This window comes from Phyllobates terribilis, unplaced genomic scaffold, assembly GCF_046119375.1.
Source record: "Phyllobates terribilis strain yellow unplaced genomic scaffold, ASM4611937v1 Scaffold_8__6_contigs__length_399053987, whole genome shotgun sequence".
NCBI lineage: Eukaryota > Metazoa > Chordata > Amphibia > Anura > Dendrobatidae > Phyllobates > Phyllobates terribilis.
The window spans coordinates 158,121,038-158,146,888 of record NW_027362768.1 but is presented as its reverse complement, the minus strand read 5'-3'; the positions used below and the strand labels follow the sequence as shown (position 1 = coordinate 158,146,888).

At 48.0% G+C, this 25,851-nt stretch overlaps 2 protein-coding genes across 8 annotated transcripts in view; one reads left to right on the top strand and one right to left on the bottom strand.

The window, feature by feature from the left end:
• Positions 1–15,164, bottom strand: part of BTBD19 (BTB domain containing 19) — a 51,947-nt gene extending 36,783 nt beyond the window's left edge. Inside the window, exons 1-4 of one of the 5 annotated variants that reach the window (XM_073643575.1) lie at positions 14,793–15,164; positions 11,883–11,994; positions 4,197–4,425; positions 922–975 (exon numbers count right to left, since the gene is read on the bottom strand). In XM_073643575.1, the coding sequence (XP_073499676.1) occupies positions 922–975; positions 4,197–4,425; positions 11,883–11,896 (297 nt within the window). In that variant the 5' untranslated portion in view covers positions 11,897–11,994; positions 14,793–15,164. Of the gene's footprint in view, positions 1–921; positions 976–4,196; positions 4,426–5,070; positions 5,153–6,913; positions 7,161–7,826; positions 8,027–11,882; positions 11,995–14,792 lie in introns of those variants that run through there. The other 4 variants (XM_073643573.1, XM_073643576.1, XM_073643577.1 and 1 more) reach the window with 4 other exon arrangements.
• Positions 15,165–15,424: 260 nt separating this feature from the next.
• Positions 15,425–22,379, top strand: DYNLT4 (dynein light chain Tctex-type 4). Of its 3 annotated transcripts, XM_073642641.1 has the most exons (4): positions 15,583–15,712; positions 15,859–15,989; positions 19,596–19,716; positions 20,969–22,379. In XM_073642641.1, exon 4 carries the CDS (start codon positions 20,978–20,980, stop codon positions 21,668–21,670), a length of 693 nt encoding a protein of 230 aa, XP_073498742.1. In that variant the 5' UTR covers positions 15,583–15,712; positions 15,859–15,989; positions 19,596–19,716; positions 20,969–20,977; the 3' UTR covers positions 21,671–22,379. The 3 variants fall into 3 exon arrangements, with proteins under 3 accessions (XP_073498741.1, XP_073498742.1, XP_073498744.1); XM_073642643.1 differs by lacking the exon at positions 15,859–15,989; XM_073642640.1 differs by lacking the exons at positions 15,859–15,989; positions 19,596–19,716 and having other exon boundaries at positions 15,425–15,712.
• Positions 22,380–25,851: the final 3,472 nt, after the last annotated feature.

Below are 25,851 nucleotides of genomic sequence, written 5' to 3'. Positions count from 1 at the left end.
ACTTCGGCTTGGAGTTTAGCCTTCATCTGTTTGGAGGCACCTGCAGCTTTGGCGCTTGTACAGCGCAGCTCCTCCCGAAGTCTCCTGACGAGCTTACTCGCATCTTCATACTCACGGATGTGGATCATGACTCGGGAGGCATAGGTGGACACAGACTCCCGGGGTCTCTGCAGCCCCCAACCCCCCTCAGTGAGGTCGGCCTCACCTCCGTGAGCACTCAGCTTTACTCCGGAAGGAGCGCCATCATGCACGCCGCTTTCAGGCTTTACCTCCATGCTGGAAGCCTTGCGGCTTCTGGGAGTCTCCACAGTCCCGGGGGGAGTAGGAGCCACATTGCTTCGACTCCTGGTGGAGCGTCTCACCCCCGAGTCCTCCGATGTGCAGGCCGGTTGCTGGTTTCTCCTGCCCCCCGCCGGCCTGGTTCAGGAAGCAGAAGCCTGGGACTCGGCTCCATCACTCATCCCAGGAAACACACTCCCTCCCTGGGTAGGAGAGAGAGCAGATCCCCAGGTGGAGAGGTGTTGGTTCTCAGGAGAGCTGGAGCACACAGCAGAATCTGCAGCCACCACACTCACAATCACCACAGTGAGCAACAGCTGATCAGGGCTGCAATCACTATTCTGCTGGTGCAGTCACTGTGTACATACATTACATTACTGATCCTGTAATGATCCTGAGTTACCTCCTGTATTATACTTCAGAGCTGCACTCACTATTCTGCTGGTGCAGTCACTGTGTACATACATTACATTACTGATCCTGTAATGATCCTGAGTTACCCCCTGTATTATGCTCCAGAGCTGCACTCACTATTCTATTCTAAATGGTTACATTGAGAACTAGACAGATTTTTCGCTTACCATCTTTACAAAAAAACATAATCATTTTTATCCAAAACCACCCCACAATCCTCAGTGTTACCTTTCTCAGGTCTGTGAGCCCGTACTCTACGGCGGCAGTGAGAACTTCCAATGCCTGCAGAAGAAAAAGGGTTAGTAAATATGTGATGATTGATATGACCGAATGAGCACAGAGCGCCGGCGAGTGAACTACTGTCCTATTGTCTTCTGTGAGTTATGTGATTATCCTAACCTAAGTGTGTGACCACATCGGTCTTATATATGGACTTGTCAGGTCTATTGGTAGCATCCCCCTAATATTATTAATGTGGTGAAATAGAGCCCCCTTTATCTCCATATTATGTAGCATGCCTTATGGACAGGGTTTGTAGAAAGTGGACAACCCCTTTAAACATAGCGCTGGACTTGCTTTTTGCTGTTATTAGACAATATTCTCCTTCAGGAGTCACATGACAAGTCCCCGGATATTATGTAATAACCCATATGGTCTCCTGTCGGACCACCCGGATTTGTACTGTAGAATGGAGTAATGTTCCCTATGTACAATGCCTTGTGTAACTTTTATTTTTAGTGCAATTTTGCAATGTCCGTCAGACGATGACACAGATGTCTGCGACACACAACTTCCCGAAAAATCGATATCAGACCTGGGGTCATCGGTATCTACAAAGTGACAGCCAACCAACATGGCCACTTCCCAGGTCCCCCCCCCCACTACCCCCGTTACAAAGTTGTCACCCAGCTTTAGTTCTGCTTGTAGGAAATATGTGATGCCGGCCATATTGTTACTCACCCATCTTTCCTAGAAACGGATGAAGGCTGGAGGACATTTGTAAGAACCAGAGAGGAAGAATTGAGAAATTATAGGAGGTGCAGCTACCGGGCCGATATAAATCCCCCCACCGTCATTGACCCTGTTTTGTCTCTTGATTTCATAAGCGACTGGACGAGTAGAAGTGCAGAAATAGGAAGAAATAATTCAACGCCGGTTATTGCAGCCACTTCCTGCACTATTGCAACACGAAGAGGACACACGTCCAGGCGCCCACCACGCAAGGGAATAAACACAGGTCACCGCACGGAGAAAGGATGTCACAACTGAAAATACAAAGGATTTTTCATCTTATCATTTATAATCTGTGTTCTCCCTTTATTCTGTGGTCTGCAGCATTACATGGGAGGGAGCTAGAAGTCTGTTCATCCTGAGCCTCCTGATTCTTCCACATTCACCAATCAAACGCACAATGATCCAGACAATTTTTTATTGGATAGTTACATGCCAGATTGAAGAGTCAAAGGTCATCATATGCTGGAAGTACTGTGCAATGCAGCCACCATGGTACAGATCTCATAGGCTGTATGTGCCCTCCGCACCACCTGGCCCCAGGAGGAACAAATACCCATAAGGGTGGGGAGTGAAAGAAGTTAAAGAATGAAAAGTTCTGCAACTTTGCAATTTTTCAGTATTTTTTATGATGTCTCCTTGATGTCCTGATCAGGGGAGTAAGTATTATAGGTGCAGGGGATGCAATTGCACTCGGGCCCTGCAGCCTAAAGGAGCCCAAAAGATCCCTATGGCCTATATGAAAAGACTTTTACAATTAAAGACCCATGATAGTTGGGGACCCTGGTAGGGATTTTGTATTGGGGCCCACAAGCTTCAAGTTACACCACTGGTCCTAGAATCACAGAATGTTAGAGTTGGAAGGGACCTCCAGGGTCCTCGTGTCCACCCCCCTGCTCAATGAAGGAGTCACTAAACCATCTCAGACAGATATCTGTCCAGCCTCTGAAGACTTACATTGAAGGAGAACTCACCACCTCTCGTGGTCGCCTGTTCCACTCATTAATCACCCTCACTGTCAAACGCATTTCTAATATCTAATCTGTATCTTCTCCCTTTCAGTTTCATTCCATTGCTTTGTGATTCCATGTGCAAATGAGAATAAGGATGATCCCTCTTCACTGTGACATCCCTTCAGATATTTGTAGAAAGCTATTAAGTCTCCTCTCAGTCTTCTTTTTAACAAGATAAATATTTCCAGATCCTTTAACCGTTCCTCGTAGGACATAGTTTGCAGTCCGCTCACCATCCTGGTAGCTCTTCTCTGAACTTGTTCCAGTTTTTCAATGTATTTTTTAAAATGTGGTGCCCAGAACTGGACACAGTATTCCAGATAAGGCCCGACCAGGGAGGAGTAGAGGAGGATAATTACGTGACCTAGACTCTATGCTTCTCTTAATACATCCCAGAACTGTGTTTGCCTTTTTTGCAGCTGCATCACACTGTTGACTCATGTGCAGTCTGTGATCTATTAGTATACCCACGTCTTTTTCACACATGCGGTTGCTTAGTTATATTCCTCCCATTCTGTAGATGTCATTTTCGTTTTTCTTGCCCAGATGTAGAATGTTGAATTTCTCCCTGTTAAATACCATTCTATTAGTCGCTGCCCAGTGTTCAAGCTTATCTAGATCGTTCTGAATCATTTCTCTGTCTTCTCTAGGGTTAGCTGTCCCTCCTAGCTTTGCATCATCTGCAAATTTGATTAGTTTACCTTCAGTTCCCTTATCTAGATCATTTATAAAAATGTTGAACAACACTGAGGCCAGGACAGAGCCTTGTGGTACCCCACTTTAAACACTCTTCCAATTGGATGTGCAACCATTTATTACCACTCTTTGAGTACGATCACTGAGCCAGTTATGAATCCACCAACCGTAGCCTTGTCAATTTCATACTTGGTCATTTCTTCAATAAGGATAGTATGAGATAATTTATCAAATGTTTTGCTGAAGTCGAGATATACTATATCTACTGTATTTCCCTGATCCACCCAGTCAGTGATTCCGTCATAGAAGGAAATTAAGATTAGTCTGGAATGACTTGTTTGCTACAAACCCATGCTGTCTCTGGTTAATTACTGTATTCTTACCCAAGTACTTACATACATGCTGTTTAATAATTTGTTCAAAGATCTTTCCTGGTACAGAAGTGAGGCTCACTGGCTTGTAATTTCCTGGCTCCATCTTCTTTCCTTTTTTGAAGATAGAAATCCCAGAAGATTGGAGAAGGGCTTTCTCCAGGAATTTTCAAAGATTCTGGCTAGCAGTTCTGCAATTTCCTCTGCTATATCTTTCAGAACCATAGGATGTAATTCATCTGGACCAGGAGATTTAAATTAGCTAAGCGTTCCCTCACCCCTGATCAATCCCTGTGTGCACAGCAGAGGGCTGGTTACAGTGTATCAGTGAGATGTCTCTGGCACAGTCAGATGCATTCTATTAAGGTCTATATCCCCTCCGCACCCTGATCCGCCTGATCCGGATACTCACTATCACACTGTTCAGCGTCACACTGTTGGTGTAGATGAACTCTATGACTGCCAGGAAGACCTCAGGCTGCACGTCTGCCAACACGAAGGGGACCTGCATCTCCTGGGGGGTCTGCGCTGCCTGCAGCTGGTGGCTGAACATTCTGTGGAAGACTTTACAGCGACACATCAGGATACAGCGATGAGCGTGGACCACCTGCCGCTGCTTCCCCACCACGAACGAGACGTCACTAGAAAACAAGATCCAACAGCGGCTTATAAGACTGAGCAAATGTCAAGACACTGTATCTAATCCAGTCATTTGTGATACTGTCTGCTGAGCTGCTGTATCTAATGCTATCATGTGTGATACTGTGAGCTGAGCAGCTCTATCCAATCCTGTGTGCTGAGCTGCTGTATCTAATCCTATTATGTGTGATACTGTTTGTAAAACCATTGTATCTAATTGTATTCTATATAGTACTGTCTACTGAGATGCTGTATCTAATCCCATCATGTGCGATACTGCCTCATGAGCCCCTTTTCTATAATGTGGGGAGAGGTAACTCCAGAAGAGAAAAGAATCAACAGCGCTGGGGTCCTGGGTTCAAATCCCACCAAGGACAACATTTGCAAGGAGTTTGTATGTTCTCCCCATGTTTTCTGGGTTTCCTCTGAATTCTCCGGTTTCCTCCCACACTCCAAAGACATACTGATAGGGAATGTAGATTGTGATCCCCAATGGGGACAGCGCCCATAATGTCTGTAAAGCGCTGTGGAATATGTTAGCACTATATAAAAATAAAGATTGACCCCCACCTACAAGATGCCCCCTTCTACAAGACACCCCAGGGGGTGACCTTCACCTACAAGATGCCCCAGGGGATGACCCTCACCTAGCAGATGCCCCAGGGGGTGAACCTGCACGGACAGGCCCGAAGTTAATAATTCTTCGCACAGGTCACCGCTGCAGATACAATATTATCAACGGATTATTAAATATTAACAGAAATGTTCCAGGCAGAGCGATTCACTGATGGCGGCAGTGATGGATCATTCTTGTGCACACGGGAGTATCAGCTCCTGAGCTCATCAGGTAGAGAACAGTATGTTTTAAGTTTATAAGAGACAGCCGCAGCGCCCCCCATAAGAGCGTCAGCCTCAGCAACTCCTACAAGAGCGACAGCCCCGGTGCCCCCCACAAGAGCGACAGCCTCAGCAACTCCTACAAGAGCAACAGCCCCGGCGCCCCCCACAAGAGCGACAGCCGCAGCGCCCCCAACAGCAGCGACAGCAGCAGCGCCCCCAACAGCAGCGACAGCCGCGGCGCCGCCACCAGCAGCGACAGCCGCAGCGCCGCCAATAGCAGAGACAGCCATAGCGCCCCCAACAGCAGCGACAGCCCCACCAGCAGCGACAGCCGCAGCGCCAATAGCAGAGACAGCCATAGCGCCCCCAACAGTAGCGACAGACGAAGCGCCCCCCACAAGAGCGACAGCACCGGCGCCCCCCACAAGAGCGACAGCCCCGGCGCCCCCCACAAGAGCGACAGCCCCAGCGCCCCCAACAGCAGCGACAGCCGCAGCGCCCCCAACAGCAGCGACAGAAGCGGCGCCCCCAACAGCAGCGACAGCCGCAGCACCGCCAATAGCAGAGACAGCCATAGCGCCCCCAACAGTAGCGACAGACGAAGCGCCCCCCACAAGAGCGACAGCACCGGCGCCCCCCACATGAGCGACAGCCCCGGCGCCCCCCACATGAGCGACAGCCCCGGCGCCCCCCACATGAGCGACAGCCCTGGCGCCCCCCACAGCGGCGACAGCCCCGTTGCCCCCCACAAGAGCGACAGCCGCGGCGCCCCCAACAGCGGCAACAGCCCCGTTGCCCCCCACAAGAGCGACAGCCACGGCGCCCCCAACAGCAGCGACAGCCGCAGCGCCCCCAACAGCAGCGACAGAAGCGGCGCCCCCAACAGCAGCGACAGCCGCAGCACCGCCAATAGCAGAGACAGCCATAGCGCCCCCAACAGTAGCGACAGACGAAGCGCCCCCCACAAGAGCGACAGCACCGGCGCCCCCCACATGAGCGACAGCCCCGGCGCCCCCCACATGAGCGACAGCCCCGGCGCCCCCCACAAGAGCGACAGCCCCGGCGCCCCCCACAGCGGCGACAGCCCCGTTGCCCCCCACAAGAGCGACAGCCGCGGCGCCCCCAACAGCGGCAACAGCCCCGTTGCCCCCCACAAGAGCGACAGCCACGGCACCCCCAACAGCAGCGACAGCCGCGGCGCCCCCAACAGCAGCGACAGCCGCGGCGCCCCCAACAGCAGCGACAGCCGCGGCGCCCCCAACAGCAGCGACAGCCGCGGCGCCCCCAACAGCAGCAACAGCCGCGGGGCCCCCAACAGCAGCGACAGCCGTAGCACCCCCCAGAGGAGCGACAACCGCAGCGCCCCCAACAGCACAGACTGCCATGGGGCTCCTACACAGCAGCGACAGTAACCCTCTAAATAAAGTGGCCCCCCATAACATTTTGGTCTCGGACCCCCCTCTCCAGTTCATGTAATTCACATGTGCCTATTTTGGGCACAAGGTTCCTGCCTGCGCCATATGTATCCAGCACACACCCCTATGAGATATATTTAGCGGCGGCCGCCATTGTATTGTGTGGGATGTGATTGTGGCAGACAATGACACAACATCTGCGTCACACCACAAACCGTCCCTCCATCATGTTTACCTCACGCCCGCGCTCCACACCGACAACTTCCTGCAGTCGCAGCAAAATTTCACTTGCTGCAACGTGTAGGAAGATGAAAGTCAGCGACCGAAGAAACAGGGGGCGGCCAGAAAATACCCGACCGTCACGTGTGATCCCGCCGAAGCCACCGTCCCCGCTCTCGTACTGATGCCACGTGTTCGGCCACTCAGGAGTATCCCATTCTAGAAAAGCTGGGTTGTGCTGGTTGTCAGAACTTTGTGGGAAAAGTGCCACAAAAAAAAAAGAAGAGCCCTCCTGTTTAACCCCTGCAGTGCCGCCCCGCACAGAGGACCCTGCTGACGTGCTGCACTTTCACTGTGACCACAACTGGGTCTTTCCACCTCTCAAGCAACTCTGAAGAGAAATAGACACAGCGCCAAAACCTCAGCGACAAGAGGCGATTAACCCTATCCTTACCAGAGTTACTAGTGAACACTCTCTGGGCAAACCCCAGCAGCACAGAGTATTTCAGTAGAGAAGTGGGAAGTCAGAGTTTGAGAAATTGAATAGAAGGCTCAAGGTCCCCAGCAGCACAGAGATTTTCAGGAAAGCACAGACTACCTGGTACTTTAAGGATTAGTGCAAGATTAGGAAAAGTGGGCACTTTTTTTTTTTTTTGCAGAAACATTGCTGCTCTTGGCCACAGGACACCTGAGGGCACAGAGGACCCTTCCTACCAATACGGGGTGCCCCCTCTGTGGCCATAGCCCTGTATCTGCTGCCAGGATGCCCTCTGCTGTGGAGACCAGTGGGTGGTGCCACCTCCCTTCTGCCCTCCTGTGTGGCAGCAGTGCCCCCTCCATAGCTGCACACAGAGCTGCCAGTGAGGGTGGCCTGCACTGCCCACACAGGGGCCCCAGTCTCAGCTACTCAGCCTGGCAGGGCCACTTACCTGAACTGTTCATTGTTAATGAGGCCCCTCAATGCAGCAGGGAGGGATGAAGTGTCCCCCTGCAGAAAGACCCCAACCTTCTCAGGAGGCTGTGACATAGCTGCACATGGAATCCCCCCACAGAGATCCCAGACACAGCCAGGAAATGCCTGATGTGGAGGCTGGAAGGAAAGTCTGGGCGGACACAGGCTGCAGCCAGAGCAGAGAGAGTCCAGCTCAGCCAGTGTATCTAATCCTATCCTGTGTGATACTGTCTGCTCAGCCAGTGTATTCAATCCTATCCTGTGTGATACTGTCTGCTCAGCCAGTGTATCTAATCCTGTCCTGTGTGATACTATCTGCTGAGCAGTGTATCTAATCCTATCCTGTGTGATACTGTCTGCTCAGCCAGTGTATCTAATCCTCTCCTGTGTGATACTGTCTGCTCAGCCAGTGTATCCAATCCTATCCTGTGTGATACTGTCTGTTGAGCTGTGTATCTAATCCTATCCTGTGTGATACTGTCTGCTCAGCCAGTGTATCTAATCCTGTCCTGTGTGATACTATCTGCTGAGCAGTGTATCTAATCCTATCCTGTGTGATACTGTCTGCTCAGCCAGTGTATCTAATCCTCTCCTGTGTGATACTGTCTGCTCAGCCTGTGTATTCAATCCTATCCTGTGTGATACTGTCTGTTGAGCTGTGTATCTAATCCTATCCTGTGTGATACTGTCTGCTCAGCCAGTGTATCTAATCCTGTCCTGTGTGATACTGTCTGCTCAGCCAGTGTATCTAATCCTGTCCTGTGTGATACTGTCTGCTCAGCCAGTGTATCTAATCCTATCCTGTGTGATACTGTCTGCTCAGCCAGTGTATTCAATCCTATCCTGTGTGATACTGTCTGCTCAGCCAGTGTATCTAATCCTATCCTGTGTGATACTGTCTGCTCAGCCAGTGTATCTAATCCTATCCTGTGTGATACTGTCTGCTCAGCCAGTGTATCTAATCCTGTCCTGTGTGATACTGTCTGCTCAGCCAGTGTATTCAATCCTATCCTGTGTGATACTGTCTGCTCAGCCAGTGTATCTAATCCTGTCCTGTGTGATACTGTCTGCTCAGCCAGTGTATCTAATCCTGTCCTGTGTGATACTGTCTGCTCAGCCAGTGTATCTAATCCTATCCTGTGTGATACTGTCTGCTCAGCTAGTGTATCTAATCCTATCCTGTGTGATACTGTCTGCTCAGCCAGTGTATCTAATCCTATCCTGTGTGATACTATCTGCTCAGCCAGTGTATCTAATCCTATCCTGTGTGATACTGTCTGCTCAGCCAGTGTATCTAATCCTATCCTGTGTGATACTGTCTGCTCAGCCAGTGTATCCAATCCTATCCTGTGTGATACTGTCTGCTCAGCCAGTGTATCTAATCCTATCCTGTGTAATACTGTCTGCTCAGCCAGTGTATCTAATCCTATCCTGTGTGATACTGTCTGCTCAGCCAGTGTATCCAATCCTATCCTGTGTGATACTGTATGCTCAGCCAGTGTATCCAATCCTATCCTGTGTGATACTGTCTGCTGAGCTGTGTATCCAATCCTATCCTGTGTGATACTGTATGCTCAGCCAGTGTATCCAATCCTATCCTGTGTGATACTGTCTGCTGAGCTGTGTATCCAATCCTATCCTGTGTGATACTGTCTGCTGAGCTGTGTATCTAATCCTATCCTGTGTGATACGGTCTGCTGAGCTGTGTATCTAATCCTATCCTGTGTGATACGGTCTGCTGAGCTGTGTATCTAATCCTATCCTGTGATACCGTCTGCTGAGCTGTGTATCTAATCCTATCCTGTGTGATACTGTCTGCTGAGCTGTGTATCTAATCCTATCCTGTGTGATACCGTCTGCTGAGCTGTGTATCTAATCCTATCCTGTGTGATACTGTCTGCTGAGCTGTGTATCTAATCCTATCCTGTGTGATACCGTCTGCTGAGCTGTGTATCTAATCATATCCTGTGTAATACTGTCTGCTGAGCAGTGTATCTAATCCAATCCTGTGTGATACTGTTCGGGTGGCTCTGCGGTGATCCTCTGTGTATTTCCAGTCTCGGATGCTCATTGATGTGACATTCCTGTGCAGACTCAGCGGGTCAGTCTCTGGTACAGCGATGACTCACAGTCTGCACCATGGTCATAGCATTACAATGTGCAGACAATCCTCAGCCTACAAACCCTGGAGCTTTATCTGCTTCCGGAAAAGTTGGGTGGTCACCATTATGGCCACCAGGAAAGTTCCCACAAAGCGTCGCTTCCATGCAGCTATGAGAAGCTTTTGTGGGTCAGTGTTACCTGACTAAAGTACTGGCCCCTGCAGGAGTGTAAATTCCCAAAAAGTAGGATTTACAGGAGCACAGAGTATTTCAGGACAGAATTTTGCTGTCTTGTGGGAGCTCACATAGTAAAAGAACCAAAGCCCCACAGCAGCACAAAGTATTTTGGAGGGGACTATTCTGACCTTGTGAGAGGCAACTGACAAAGAGATTCACAGGAGAAACAGGGCCCAGGCAGTACAGAGTATTTCAGAAGGGAGGGAATGTGCAGGTCTTGTTTGTGGGAGGACAAAAGAGCTATATAGTGGAGGAAACAGGGTCCCCAGCAGCACAGAGTATTTCAGGAGAGGAGTGTGCTAATATACTGGAGGTTACAGGCTGAGAGCTACATAATAGAAAGTGCAGGGTCGCCAGCAGCACAGAGTGTTTCAGGAGAGGAGTCTGCTAATATGCTGAGAGCTACATAAAAGAGGGAGCAGAGTTCTCAGCTGCACAGAGTATTTCAGATAAAACATATACTAATATACTGGGAGGTTATAAGTTGGGAGTTACATAGTGGCAAGAGCAGAGTCCTCAGCTGCACAGAGTATTTCAGGGGAGCAATGTGCAAGTCCTGTGGTAAGTCATAGGCTGACAGTTTTATAGTAGAAGGCGCAGGGACCCAGCAGCACAGAGTATTTCAGGAGAGGAGTGTGCTAATATACTCGGAGTTTACAGGCTGAAAGCTATATAGTGACAAGAGCAGGGTCCTCAGCTGCACAGAGTATTTCAGGAAAGGAATGTGCTAGTCCTTTGCATGGTCACAGACTGACAGTTAAGCCCCCCATACACATTAAACTAATGTCAGCCGAAATCACAGATATCGGGGGGGCTCGGCCGACAGTCCCGACTCCCTGATAAGTGTCTGGCGTGATTTTGGACCTCCGATCCTTTTGTTCTTGGCAGGAGCGTACATAGGAATCATGGGTCCCCATAGCAGAAGTACTAATTGGGCCCCCACCCACCCCCAAAAATGTAAATAATTGTTGGGGTCACAGAAGAGCAGATCTCACAACTTTCCATCCTTTACATAGTAATTTTCCTCCTGCTGAAGTCCTAGATTCCTCTTTCATTTCCCCCATAAAGTGTGATGCCAACAAAAGTGTCCCCCAAACACAGAATGATCCCCCCATGGTGAATTCCTCTACTTGCGCAGTATAATGTCCCTACTGTACCCCACCTCAACTCCCAGGGCAAAGTATGGTGACCCCAACACAGTATGATCCCCCAACTGTGGCCCCCTAGAGCTAGAGAGAATGGTACATAATAAGGGAGAGTGTGAGAGTGTTATACATAATAAAAGAGGAAACTATATAACTAAAGATGGCGCTATACATAATAAGTGAGTACACTATATACTAAGGGACTGTGCTATACATAATAAGGTTACATTCCTGCATCTGTGTGCAGTGTCGGTGTGCTACCGCTTTTACAGATGCATTGAGCATGTCCTATTCTAATCCTCAAAATCAGATCAGAACAGGACATTCTCTGACCCTCACAGATCTCATTCTCAGATGCGTGATTTTCATGGATGTGTGAATGGATCTATGAAACTTTACGAGTCCGTGGACCATCCGATAAAAAAATCTGGCAGCACACGGACATTTCACACAAATGCGAGAATGCAGCCTAAGAGATTTTACAGATAACATTATCACTCCAAGCCACACAGTGCAGATACAGAATAATATTTACATCCAGGCACTTACCGCTGACGTCTCATCTGATCAGAGACGGTTTCTGCTGTTTTTTCTCCGTCTGGTCAGACCTTCATGACGACATCTCCCAGCCACGACTCGTCTTGTCACGATGATCTCCAGCCTAGAAAATAACAAGGTCACGTATATTGTATACACAGTGGATATGTAAAGTATTCAGACCCCTTTAAATTTTTCACTCTTTGTTTCATTGCAGCCATTTGGTAAATTCTAAAAAGTTCATTTTTCTCTCTCATTAAAGTACACTCTGCGCCCCATCCTGACTGAAAAAAAACAAATGTAGAAATTTTTGCAAATTTATTAAAAAAGAAAAACTGAAATATCACATGCTCATAAGTATTCAGACCCTTTGCTCAGACACTTGAGATGGTTCTACTCCTTCATTGGAGTCCGGCTGTGTTTAATTAAACTGATAGGACTTGATTTGGAAAGGCACACACCTGTCTATATAAGACCTCACAGCTCACAGTGCATGTCAGACCAAATGAGAATCATGAGCTCAAAGGAACTGCCCAAGGAGCTCAGAGACAGAATTGTGGCAAGGCACAGATATGGCCAAGGTTACAAAAGAATTTCTGCATTACTCAAGGTTCCTAAGAGCACAGTGGCCTCCATAATCCTTAAATGGAATAAGTTTGGGACCACTAGAAGTCTTCCTAAACCTGGCCGTCCAGCCAAACTGAGCAATCGTGGGAGAAGAGCCTTGGTGAGAGAGGTAAAGAAGAACTCCAAGATCACCGTGGCTGAGCTCCAGAGATGCAGTAGGGAGATGGGAGAAAGTTCCACAAAGTCAACTGTCACTGCAGCCCTCCACCAGTCGGTCCTTTATGGCAGAGTGTCCCGACTAAAGCCTCTCCTCAGTGCAAGACAGATGAAAGCCCGCATAGAGTTTGCTCAAAAACACACGAAGGACTTCCAGACTGTGAGAAATAAGATTCTCTGGTCTGATGAGACGAAGATAGAACTTTTTGGTGATAATTCAAAGCGGTATGTGTGGAGAAAAACAGGCACTGCTCATCACCTGCCCAATACAATCCCAACAGTGAAACATGGTGGTAGCATCATGCTATGGGGGTGTTTTGTAGCTGCAGGGACAGGACGACTGGTTGCAATTGAAGGAAACATGAATGCGGCCAAGTACAGAGATATCCTGGATGAAAACCTCTTCCAGAGTGCTCTGGACCTCAAACTTGGCCGAATGTTCACCTTCCAAGAAGACAATGACCCTAAGCACTAAGCTAAAATAACAAAGGAGTGGCTTCAGAACAACTCTGTGACCATTCTTGACTGGCCCAGCCAGAGCCCTGACCTATGCCCAATTGAGCATCTCTGGAGAGACCTTAAAATGGCTGTCCACCAACGTTCACCATCCAACCTGACGGAACTGGAGAGGATCTGCAAGGAAGAATGGCAGAGGATCCCCAAATCCAGGTGTGAAAAACTTGTTGCATCATTCCCAAGAAGACTCATGGCTGTACTAGCTCAAAAGGGGGCTTCTCCTCATTCTCCTCAATACTGAGCAAAGGGTCTGAATACTTATGACCATGTGATATTTCAGTTTTTCTTTTTTAATACATTTGCAAAAATTTCTACATTTCTGGGGTTTTTTCAGTCAAGATGGGGTGCAGAGTGTACTTTAATGAGAAAAAAATTAACTTTTTAGAATTTACCAAATGGCTGCAATGAAACAAAGAGTGAAAAATTTAAAGAGGTCTGAATACTTTCCGTACCAACTGTATACACGTGTCTCCCCCAGACTGCGTCCCTGACTACAGATATGTACATATGTACCCCAACATTAATATACTATTAGCCACTTAGTAATCAAAATATAAAGTGATAAGCAGCACTGTTCCCCCCCATTAACATAAATTATTCAGTCTCTGTGACTCTCCCCAATTAACTGAAAGGCTATGTGCACACAGAAAATATACAAGGCTTTACAGTACAAGCAAAGTAAAACCCCCATAATTGCTCTCTCTCAGGACCCCCATCATTGCTCTCTCCCAGCACCTCCATCATTGCTCTCTCCCAGCACCCCCATCATTGCTCTCTCCCAGCACCCCCATCATTGCTCTCTCCCAGCACCCCATCATTGCTCTCCCCATCCCCACCATTGCTCTGCCAGCACCTTCATCATTGCTCTCTCCTAGCAACCCGTCATTGCTCTCTCCCACCATCCTCATCATTGCTCTCCCAATCCTCATCATTGCTCTCCCCAACCCCATCATTGCTCTCCCCAACCCCATCATTGCTCTCCCCGGCCCCATCATTGCTCTCCCTGACCCCATCATTGCTCTCCCCAGCCCCATCATTGCTCTCCCCATCATTGCTCTCCCCATCCCCATCATTGCTCTCCCCCGCCCCATCAGTCCCATCATTGCTCTCCCCAGCCCCACCATCCCCATCATTGCTCTCCCCAGCCCATCATTGCTCTCCTCAGCCCCACTATTCCCATCAATGCTCTTCCCAGCCACATCAGCCCCATCATTGCTCTCCCCAGCCCCACCATCTCCATCATTGCTCTCCCCAGCCCCAACATCCCCATCATTGCCCTCCCCATCGCCACCATCCCCATCATTGCTCTCCCTATCGCCACCATCCCCATCAGTGCTCTCCCCAGCCCCATCAGTGCTCTCCCCAGCCCACCATCCCTATCACTGCTGTGCCCATCGCCACCATCCCCATCATTGCTGTGCCCATCGCCACCATCCCCATCATTGCTGTCCCCATCACCACCATCCCCATCATTGCTCTCCCCAGCCCCACCATCCTCATCATTGCTCTCCCCAGCCCCATCATTGCTCTCCCCATCGCCACCATCCCCATCATTTCTGTCCGACACATCCCCTCATTCTCCCGTTCCTCTCCCCAGCGTTTCAGTAAAAAAAAAAAACTTACCTCTCAGCCCGCTCCCCTGCAGCATCCTCGTTCCCGGCAACTTTCTCCCTGACCCAGGCGCGTGATGCATGATGACTTCATGGGAGGAAGCATCAGGCAGGAAGCAGAGGACGGATCCCTCCAGCTCTGCTGCCATTTTCTCCTATCAGCAGCGGAGCAGCAGGGATCACTCCCTGCCCGCCGCGTGTGATGAGGGCAGTCTGGCCATGGGACCCGGAGCTTCGGGCTCCGAGAAAAAGGCCAGATTGCCTTCAATATTAGCCGCCCGGCAAGGGCCCCCCTGACCCTCCAGGCCCCGGAGCAGCTGCACCGGTGGTATGTCCGCCCCTGGACTGCTATGGGGCCCTCCCCGACTCACGTGTCGCGTGGCCTGCTGCCATTGGCGGTACGCCACTGGTTCTTGGCGATCTGTCTGGCAGTGATAAGTGAGCACTCCTGTGTATGGAGGAATCGGGAGAGATACACTGTACATCACTATCTATCGTGTATTGGGCTGTAACACAGTAGAAGGAGCAGATCCCACCGCAGCACAGAGTATTTCAGGAGAGTCCGCAGCGTCACTGGTGCATCCGTGCAGGAATCTTAGTCCCGAACAAAGGGTGTTAATTAAATGTGAACTGTTCCCCAATTAACAGCTCAGTAACAAATAAATGTGAGCGCAGGAGGAGGACAGGACGCGCGGTGTCCACGGTGACCCGGTATTTGGGCTGGCCGCGGGCCTGGGCTCTGCACGCTCAGCTGGCATCGAGCTGTCTCCAGTTTGGCAATGATTTACAGTAGCCGGAAAAATGATTAATCTGGGGACGAGCCCAGGCATGCTGCTGCTGCCCCTTATAAGATCAGGGCTGGACGGGCATCGCAGGAGCAGAGAGGACCCCGGACCCCCGGACATACGTGACTCCCTGCTGCTGGGCACACAGGTAACCAGAATCCAAATTATTAATCCTGATTAACCCCTCAGGTGACTACAGATAGGAGCGGGCGGAGGGACGACTATCAATCTGTCCTACTGGTTTCGAAATTTGCGATTTTGACACATTTCTGTTACATGATTCACCTGTAAAAGCTGCACGAAGAATAAAGAATCACAAAGCGCGGAAATTCACGGTAAAACTGAGCGCAGTTATCAAATGTGGTTGTAAACGCACCGTGTGAACGGACCCCAATTGTACAGTCACCGGACATGAGAGGTTTGGGGTGAGTGATCTGCGTCCATTAACCATGAACATACCACAGTGAGATGTGACACATTCCCGGTCACTGTGTCATGTCTGGAATCCCTGAAATGTCAGTGGAAGCAGAATTTAGTGCAACATTGTATCTCTGGGGAGTGTTACAGAAATATCAATCATGACAGGCTTAGATACACAGCTCAGCAGAGAGTAGTATCACACATAACAGGCTTAGATACACAGCTCAGCAGAGAGTAGTATCACACATAACAGGCTTAGATACACAGCTCAGCAGAGAGTAGTATCACACATAACAGGCTTAGATACACAGCTCAGCAGAGAGTGGTATCACACATAACAGGCTTAGATACACAGCTCAGCAGAGAGTAGTATTACACATAACAGGCTTAGATACACAGCTCAGCAGAGTAGTATCACACATAACAGGCTTAGATACACAGCTCAGCAGAGAGTAGTATCACACATAACAGGCTTAGATACACAGCTCAGCAGAGAGTAGTATCACACATAACAGGCTTAGATACATAGCTCAGCAGAGAGTAGTATCACACATAACAGGCTTAGATACACAGCTCAGCAGAGAGTAGTATCACACATAACAGGCTTAGATACACAGCTCAGCAGAGAGTAGTATCACACATAACAGGCTTAGATACACAGCTCAGCAGAGAGTAGTATCACACATAACAGGCTTAGATACACAGCTCAGCAGAGAGTAGTATCACACATAACAGGCTTAGATACACAGCTCAGCAGAGAGTGGTATCACACATAACAGGCTTAGATACACAGCTCAGCAGAGAGTGGTATCACACATAACAGGCTTAGATACACAGCTCAGCAGAGAGTAGTATCACACATAACAGGCTTAGATACACAGCTCAGCAGAGAGTAGTATCACACATAACAGGCTTAGATACACAGCTCAGCAGAGAGTAGTATCACACATAACAGGCTTAGATACACAGCTCAGCAGAGAGTAGTATCACACATAACAGGCTTAGATACACAGCTCAGCAGAGTAGTATCACACATAACAGGCTTAGATACACAGCTCAGCAGAGAGTAGTATCACACATAACAGGCTTAGATACACAGCTCAGCAGAGAGTAGTATCACACATAACAGGCTTAGATACATAGCTCAGCAGAGAGTAGTATCACACATAACAGGCTTAGATACACAGCTCAGCAGAGAGTAGTATCACACATAACAGGCTTAGATACACAGCTCAGCAGAGAGTAGTATCACACATAACAGGCTTAGATACACAGCTCAGCAGAGAGTAGTATCACACATAACAGGCTTAGATACACAGCTCAGCAGAGAGTGGTAACACATAACAGGCTTAGATACACAGCTCAGCAGAGAGTGGTATCACACATAACAGGCTTAGATACACAGCTCAGCAGAGAGTAGTATCACACATAACAGGCTTAGATAAACGGCTCAACACACAGTACAGGAGCGGACACTGACAGACGAGGGCCCCTGTGCAAGAACAATATACGAGCCCTTTCCAATCCAATATTTCATCATAATGCACAATTCCACCTGCTTTGGAAGGTGGTAGTGGCCCCCCTTACCTCCTGGGCCCCTATACAACTGCACCAATGATAAGTCCGCCTATAAGAGAGTATCACACATGATAGGATTAGATACACAGATTAGCAGATAGTACCACACAGGATAGGATTAGATACACTGGCTGAGGAGACAGTATCACACAGGAGAGGATTAGATACACTGCTCAGCAGAAGGTATCACACATTATAGGATTAGATACAGCTGAGCAGGGAATATCACACATGATGGGATTAGATACACAACTCAGCAGACAGTATCACATGATAAGATTAGATGCAAATCTCAGCAGACAGTATCACACAGGATAGGATTAGATACACAGCTCAGCAGACAGTATCACACAGAATAGGATTAGATACACAGCTCAGCAGACAGTATCACACAGGATAGGATTAGATGCACAGCTCAGCAGACAGTATCTCACAGGATAGGATTAGATACACGGCTCAGCAGACAGTATCACACATGATGGGATTAGGTTCAGCAGTTCAGCAGCTCAGCAGATGGTATCACACAGGATAGGATTAGATACAGAGCTCAGCAGATGGTATCACACAGGATAGGATTAGATACAGAGCTCAGCAGACAGTATCACACAGGATGGGATTAGATACAGAGCTCAGCAGACAGTATCACACATGATGGGATTAGGTTCAGCAGCTCAGCAGACAGTATCACACAGGATAGGATTAGATACAGAGCTCAGCAGACAGTATCACACAGGATAGGATTAGATACACAGCTCAGCAGACAGTATCACACAGGATGGGATTAGATATACAGCTCCGCAGTCAGTATCGCACATGGTAGGATTAGATACACAGCTCAGCAGGCAGTATCACACATGGTAGGATTAGATACACAGCTCAGCACACAGTATCACACATGGTAGGATTAGATACACGGCTCAGCAGATAGTATCACACAGGATAGGATTAGATACACAGCTCAGCAGACAGTATCACACAGGATAGGTTTAGATACACAGCTCAGCAGACAGTATCACACAGGATAGGATTAGATACCCAGCTCAGCAGACAGTATCACACAGGATAGGATTAGATACCCAGCTCAGCAGACAGTATCACACAGGATAGGATTAGATACCCAGCTCAGCAGACAGTATCACACAGGATAGGATTAGATACCCAGCTCAGCAGACAGTATCACACAGGATAGGATTAGATACCCAGCTCAGCAGACAGTATCGCACAGGATAGGATTAGATACCCAGCTCAGCAGACAGTATCGCACAGGATAGGATTAGATACCCAGCTCAGCAGACAGTATCACACATGGTAGGATTAGATACACAGCTCAGCAGACAGTATCACACAGGATAGGATTAGATACATGGCTCAGCAGACAGTATCACACAGGATAGGATTAGATACATGGCTCAGCAGACAGTATCACACAGGATAGGATTAGATACACAGTGCAGCAGACAGTATCACACAGGATAGGATTAGATACACAGCTCAGCAGACAGTATCACACATGGTAGGATTAGATACACAGCTCAGCAGACAGTATCACACAGGATAGGATTAGATACCCAGCTCAGCAGACAGTATCACACATGGTAGGATTAGATACACAGCTCAGCAGACAGTATCACACAGGATAGGATTAGATACCCAGCTCAGCAGACAGTATCACACATGGTAGGATTAGATACACAGCTCAGCAGACAGTAGCAGTGGATGTGGGTTAGCTGCAGATTTTCGGGTATGAATGGACTTTCCGTGGTCGGGGGTCTGCAGACACTTTCACCTGTGAATGACATATTAGTATATTAGTTGCTAAGATGACAGTGATGCGGATAAATGTTTGGTATCTTCTATCCTAAACCCCTAAGTATCTGATCGTCTCCACAAATAATGAACATGTTGTAACTTGCTGCCTTCCATCTCTGGTTACGCCGGATAATGGGCAGGACATGTATCACGGGCTTAGATACAGGGGGAGCTGCCGCGGAGGAAGGTCATATGATATAGTGAATGATCCCTTTCTACCTCAGGTTCCTGCCCTGTACCCGCTGCCACCTACCCACCGCCCAGGACATTGCTGGGCATCAGCGCCTCCATGAGAACACGTTACTGGGGACTCCTGCTGGTACATTGTAGCGGAGCTTCTGCTGGGTGAATGTTCTCTGCTGTTTCCTGCCATTGTTACTAATGCTGCTATATACTTGGTGCTATATAAGTAAATAATAATAATAATATACTTCTCCATGGGTTCTCTACATTTATTAAAGAGACCGTCATCTGAAATCGGTGACATCAATGATTTGTTTCTGCTCTGCAGACCATTCTCAGGATCTCTGCTTGCTGTCAGTGAATGGAAATGATAGCTGTGTATATTCAGCAGCTGCTTGTAGGGGACAAGTGATGGGAAAAAAACAAAATTAACTCTATAAGGCCACGGCCCACTATCAGTATTTGGTCAGTATTTTTTCTGAGGAGTGGGAGCCAAAACCAGGAGTGGGTGATAAATGCAGAATTGGTGACTTGTTTCTATTATACCTTTTCTCTGATTGTTCCACACCTGGTTTTGGCTCCCACTCCGGAGAAAAAATACTGACCAAATACTGACCAAATACTGATAGTGGGGCTGTGGCCTAAGGAAAAAAATCTATCCCTTTAGTGCCACCTTGTAGATGTACTACTGCATCTACAAAGGCTGCAAGTTCAGCCTGACCCTATAGTCTTGTTTGTTGCAATGTATCAGAGTAGACAATCCTCTGTGACCTAAACACAGCAGCACGCGTCTCTGTCCCGCTGGTGAATATGGTCATAAAAGCGCATGATGTCCCTACTGTACATCCAGATCCATACAGAAATATTTAAAGAATACATTTTCTTATTCACTAACAGCAAGCAGAGATCTTGAAAACTGTAAAAAAAAAAAAAAAAAAATACACAAAGGGATCATCAGTTTTAAGAAGAATTCTGGTATAAAATAGTTTGAATTGTTACAAAATGTCTGCGTAAGTTGCAGTTGCACAGACGTTTTGTAACTTTTGTAACTAGTATTTTGTCAGTCTTGTCCAGCTTCGACAACTGTTTGCAGTGCACCCTTCATTAGGCATGGGGGGGCAGAGTGTTTTGGAGTATTAAGCTACTACCCCACTATCAGTATTTGTTCAGTATTCGGTCAGTATTTTTTCTCAGGAGTGAGAGCCAAAACCATGTGAGGAACAATCAGAGAAAAGGTAGAATAGAAACAAGTCACCAATTCTGCATTTATCACCCACTCCTGGTTTTGGCTCCCACTCCTGAGAAAAAATACTGACCAAATACTGATTGTGGGGCAGAGGTCTAACACAACGGTTCGTTTTATGATGACGGTCGCGCTTTATATGATGCAGTTTTTTTCTCTCCCGGTCTCCAGGGCAGGACAATGGCAGATAATCCTACGTCTCCCTCTGAGGACATTACGACTCTGGGTGCCGCAGGCGATTCTTATTCCAAGTCAGGTCCCCTCTCCAGCCGCCGCCTCTCTCACTCCATAGAAATGCCCCCGCGCCAGCTGGCACGTTTGAGAAGCATCGAGGAGCGCCCCGCCATGTACTCGCGCCGCAGCTCGGTCGTCAGTAACATCAACGTCCCATTCTCCCGCAAGAACTCGCTTTGCACAATGGGCTCCAACAAGCGCCTGTCTCTGGGGCCCTGGGCTCATTATGGACGCGTTAGTTTTTCAGGTCTTCCCCTCTATCAGCCCATTAAGGAGATTCAGTATGAAAACACCTACAAGATGGGCCCCGACCTGGACTGCAGGTTCAACCCATGCAGTACCCAGAAAGCTCTAGAGACCATCCTGAGGAACTACCTGGTGGACACCAAGTACAACCCCATCACTAGTGGGCAGCTGGCCCAGAACCTGTCCGACCTCATCCGCAGCAAACAGAAGGAATTCACCCCTGCCCGGTACAAAGTGGTCTGCAGCGTCTTCCTGGGCCAGATATGCCACCAGGGGGTGAAGGTGTCCAGCCGCTCCCTGTGGGACCCCCAGAACGATAATTTCGCCTCGGCTTCGTATTCTAACGCCACGTTGTTTGCTGTGGCCATGGTGCATGGGCTGTACTATGAATGACGCTGGCATTCACTGTGTATAATAAATTCATATGGTGTAAATGCATTGTGTATATGGTCAGCGTAGCATGGAGGACCCCAAAGCAAAGCCAAAATGAGGACCCACTTCTACTGATAAAGGCCAACCTCCTTCAAATTATTTGTAGGACCCCCACCTGGTTCTTCCCCTTGTCTGCTAATATTACAGAGTGTATATAGTGGGGGAACCTCAACTTTTAACCCTGTGTAGATAGGGCAAACCACCGGACCCCCCCCAAACTTCATGAGCTCCATAGTAGCAGCATGTGCAGCCTCCAACCAGTGGCTTTATAGCCTTTTGTACAACTACAACTCCAAGCATACCCCCTCAGCTACAGTCTCCTTTTCCACAGTAACTTGAAGCTTGCGGGCCCCATTGCAAAATCTCTAACGGGGCCCCCAAATTACAGGTCTTTAATAGTAATAGTCTTCATTTGGAGCAAAGGGACCTTCGGACCTATCTAGTCTCCTGCAACGCCTACACCTTCTATCGTTATGGCCCTGGTATATACTATGTTAGGGCTAATTCATACTACTATATAGTGGTTGTATTTTCTCACCCGACCACTGGTTTTGTGACCCCAAACTATCAGCAAATGTCATTTTCAGTTTTGATCTGCGTAGAATTTTTCAAAAGTTTGCATGTATGGTTTAAAGGGGTTGTTCGTGCACAACATCTATCTGTAGTAATCAGTATGAGATGGGTGGGGGTCTGGCGTCCATTCCTCCTTCACCGATCAGCTATTATTTCCATCTGGATGTAAACACTTTGAACAGAGCTGTAGGTTCAACTCCGTTCAACGTGTAGCGGCCACTGCCAGGTTCTGCCGAACGACTACTATTCTCTTGGTAAGGGCTGTTCTGCAGTACCTGGCAGCAGCTGCTACACATTGAATAGTGTTGTGCTTTGCAGCTCTGTTCAAAAAATTTACATCCGGCTGTCACCAGAGCAAATAACAGCTGATCATTGGGGGTGCCGGATATCAGTCGGGTCTCCATCAATCTCCTATCGGTGACCTGAGGCATTGTAGGGAGGTCATACAGGCACGTGGAGGCCACACACAATACTGAGCCTCATTTTGACTTTTAAGGACATTACATCAAAGTTGGATCAGCCTGTAGTGTGTTTTTCCACTTTAATTTTGGTGGTGACTCCAAATCCAGGCCTCCATTGGTTAATAAATTTGATTTCCATTGATGATTTTTGTGTGATTTTGTTGTCAGCACATTCAACTTTGTACAGAACAAAATATACAATGAGAATATTTCATTCAGATCTAGGATGTGTTATTTGAGTGTTCCCTTTATTTTTTTAAGCAGTTTAAGTGTCCCATGTCTATCAGTATATACACTTTACCTTTTCTGAAAGGCCACAGAGGCTGCAACACCATGAAGCCCAAGGAGATCTCCAAACAACACCATGAAGCCCAAGGAGATCTCCAAACAACACCATGAAGCCCAAGGAGATCTCCAAACAAGTCATGGACGAAGTTGTTGAAAAGTGCAAGTCAGTGTTGGGACATAAAACAAAATCCCAATCTCTGATAATCCCCCGGAGCATCAAATGGAAAGGAAATGGCAACAAACCTGCCAAGAGAGCCATCCACCAAAACTCTCAGCCCTGCAAAGGAGGGTGTTCGACAGCAGAGACCAAAAGGTGACCCTGGAGGAGCAGCAGATTTCCCAAGCAGAGACTAGACTATGTCACCATATGACCATGATAAGCAGTGCTCTCCATAGAGGTGGGCTTTATGGAAGAGTGGGCAGAAATAAAAGCCTTTGCTTACACAAAAATTGTAAGGCTCATATGGAGTTTAACAAGAGACATATGGGAGACTTTGCAAATGTATGGAGGAAGGTGCTGTGGTCAGAGGAGACCAAAATAGAACTTTTTGGGCACCAAGGTGAACACTGCCTGGGACCAAACCAACACAGCTCATCACTACAAGAACACCATCCCCACTATGAAACATGGTGGTGGCAGCATCATGCTTTGGGGATGTTTTTGGCAGCAGGTACAGGGAAAATGGTCCGAGTCAAAGGAAAGGTGGATGGTGTGAAATATAGGGATATTCTTGAGCAAAATCTGTGTCAGTAATTTGAGACTGGTACAGAGGTTCACCTTCCTACAAGAAAATGACCCAAAGCATACTGCTAAAGCGACACGTGTAAATGTTTTGGAGTGGCTGAATCAAAGCCCCGACCGTAATCCAAATGAAAATCTGGTCAGACCTGAAGATTGCCATTCACCAGAAGAAACCATCCAACTTGACGGAGCTGCAGCAGTTTTGCCTTGAGGAATGAGACTTGCAGCTGTAATTGCTGCAAAAGGAGGCTCAACAAAGCATGGACTTTGGAATGGGGGGGGGGGGGTGAATAGTTCTGCACACTGAAGTGATCTTGTCCTGGTTGTTTACTTCACCAAAAAAAAAAAAAAAAAAAAAGTGCAGTTGGCATGTTCTTTACATGAACTGATGCAAACCCTCAAAAAAAAAAAAAAAGTCAAATTCAAGGTTGTGGAGGTAGCAAAACCATGAAGATGTCAAGGTGAGGTTGAATACTCTTGCAAACCACTGTATAGTATTGTTAAAGGGTGGGGTGTGTGGGGGACGCAAATATATCAGGAATCCGTGGCCACTAGACAAAATTCTGCAAACTGCCTCCTAACTGCTGGAATTGCCCGCGCCTGTTTGTAGGCCCAGCGTAATGTCATTGCTGCGGTATGATGCACACAACATCAGGCTGGGCCTACTAATCAGAAGAGGCACTGGTAGGTGGGGGAAGGGGGGCACACAGAGGTCTTGTCATGTGGCTACGGACTCCTGAACCACGGTCCCGCATATAGATTCACTACACATCCACGAAGTTCAAAGTGAGAGCGGAAGATGTATAGCTACATGTACTACATAGACAGGACAGCACCTAATCATAGAATTCAGTCCCTATGTCTCCCAATGTACAGCTCCCGCCATGAGACAGACTGGTGGTGCAGAGATCACCGATACCAGCGCAGTCCTGTAATAGGAGCCACCGGGGTAACAAGTCCTGTCATTACATTTCTTCCTCCTAAATCTTTCCCCATTATTTGTGAGTGATGAAGTGGAAGGAACTGCAGCGACTCAGACCATGTAACATTACCGAGCAGGGGTCACCGAGTGCTGAGGAGCTGAGGGCAGAAAAATCACCAATGCTCTGCTGACCCCATAACTGCAGAGTCCAGACCTCCTCTGGTATAACATCAGCACAAATGCTGTGCCCCCGCTGGAAACTTCATGGCCAAGCATCTGCATGCAGCCTTACATCACCAAGCACAATGCTGAGCATCGGATGGAGTGGTGTAAAGCCGCCACCACAGGACTCTGGAGGAGACGTGTCCTGTGCAGTGACAGATCACTTCTAGATTTGGCAGATGCTAGAACATCAGATGCCAGATAGATGTGCGTTACCCCCTGATTGCATTGTGCCCTCTGTATAGATGGAGGAGGATAACGCTATGGGCAGTTATAAGAGTCGGCCTCAGCTTCTTAGCACCGGCGAAGGGAAGTCATACTTCAGCTAAAGATATTTTGGACAATTGTAGCTTTCAGCTTTCTGGGAACAGTTTGTAGAAGACCCTTCTCTGGCCCAAAAAATAAAAAATAAAATAAGTTTCGACATGGAGGAGTTTGGTGGAAGAACATGACTGGCTTTAACCTCAACCCCACAGGATCAACTAGAAATGGATAGTGAGCGCAGCCTTCTCCAACATCAGTGTCAATATATTGTCTTTCCTCCTAGGGACAGATATTGAGGGGGAAGAAGTAATCAAACATCTGGCATTTTACTGCATTGCTTTCCTAACACTGAAATTCAGCAATATGCTCTACAGATGGAGCAGGGTTGGTTTCATCCTACATATTTCTGACCTGTGTCGTTCCCGCCTGCCATCCACAGTAGACAGGATTAGATTAACGCAGAGAATTACACAAGACGCCATTGTTTGGGTTTCTCCAATTAAAACTAATCCTTTACCTTATTGACTTAGATCACGCTGCATAACAGATCCCAGCCCATTCTCTGGATTTCTCTCTACACATCACCAAGACAAACAAATCCACCAGAAACACTATAAATTTGGTTGCCAAAAGAATTTCCCAAATGAACCAGAACACAATTTTCTGCAGT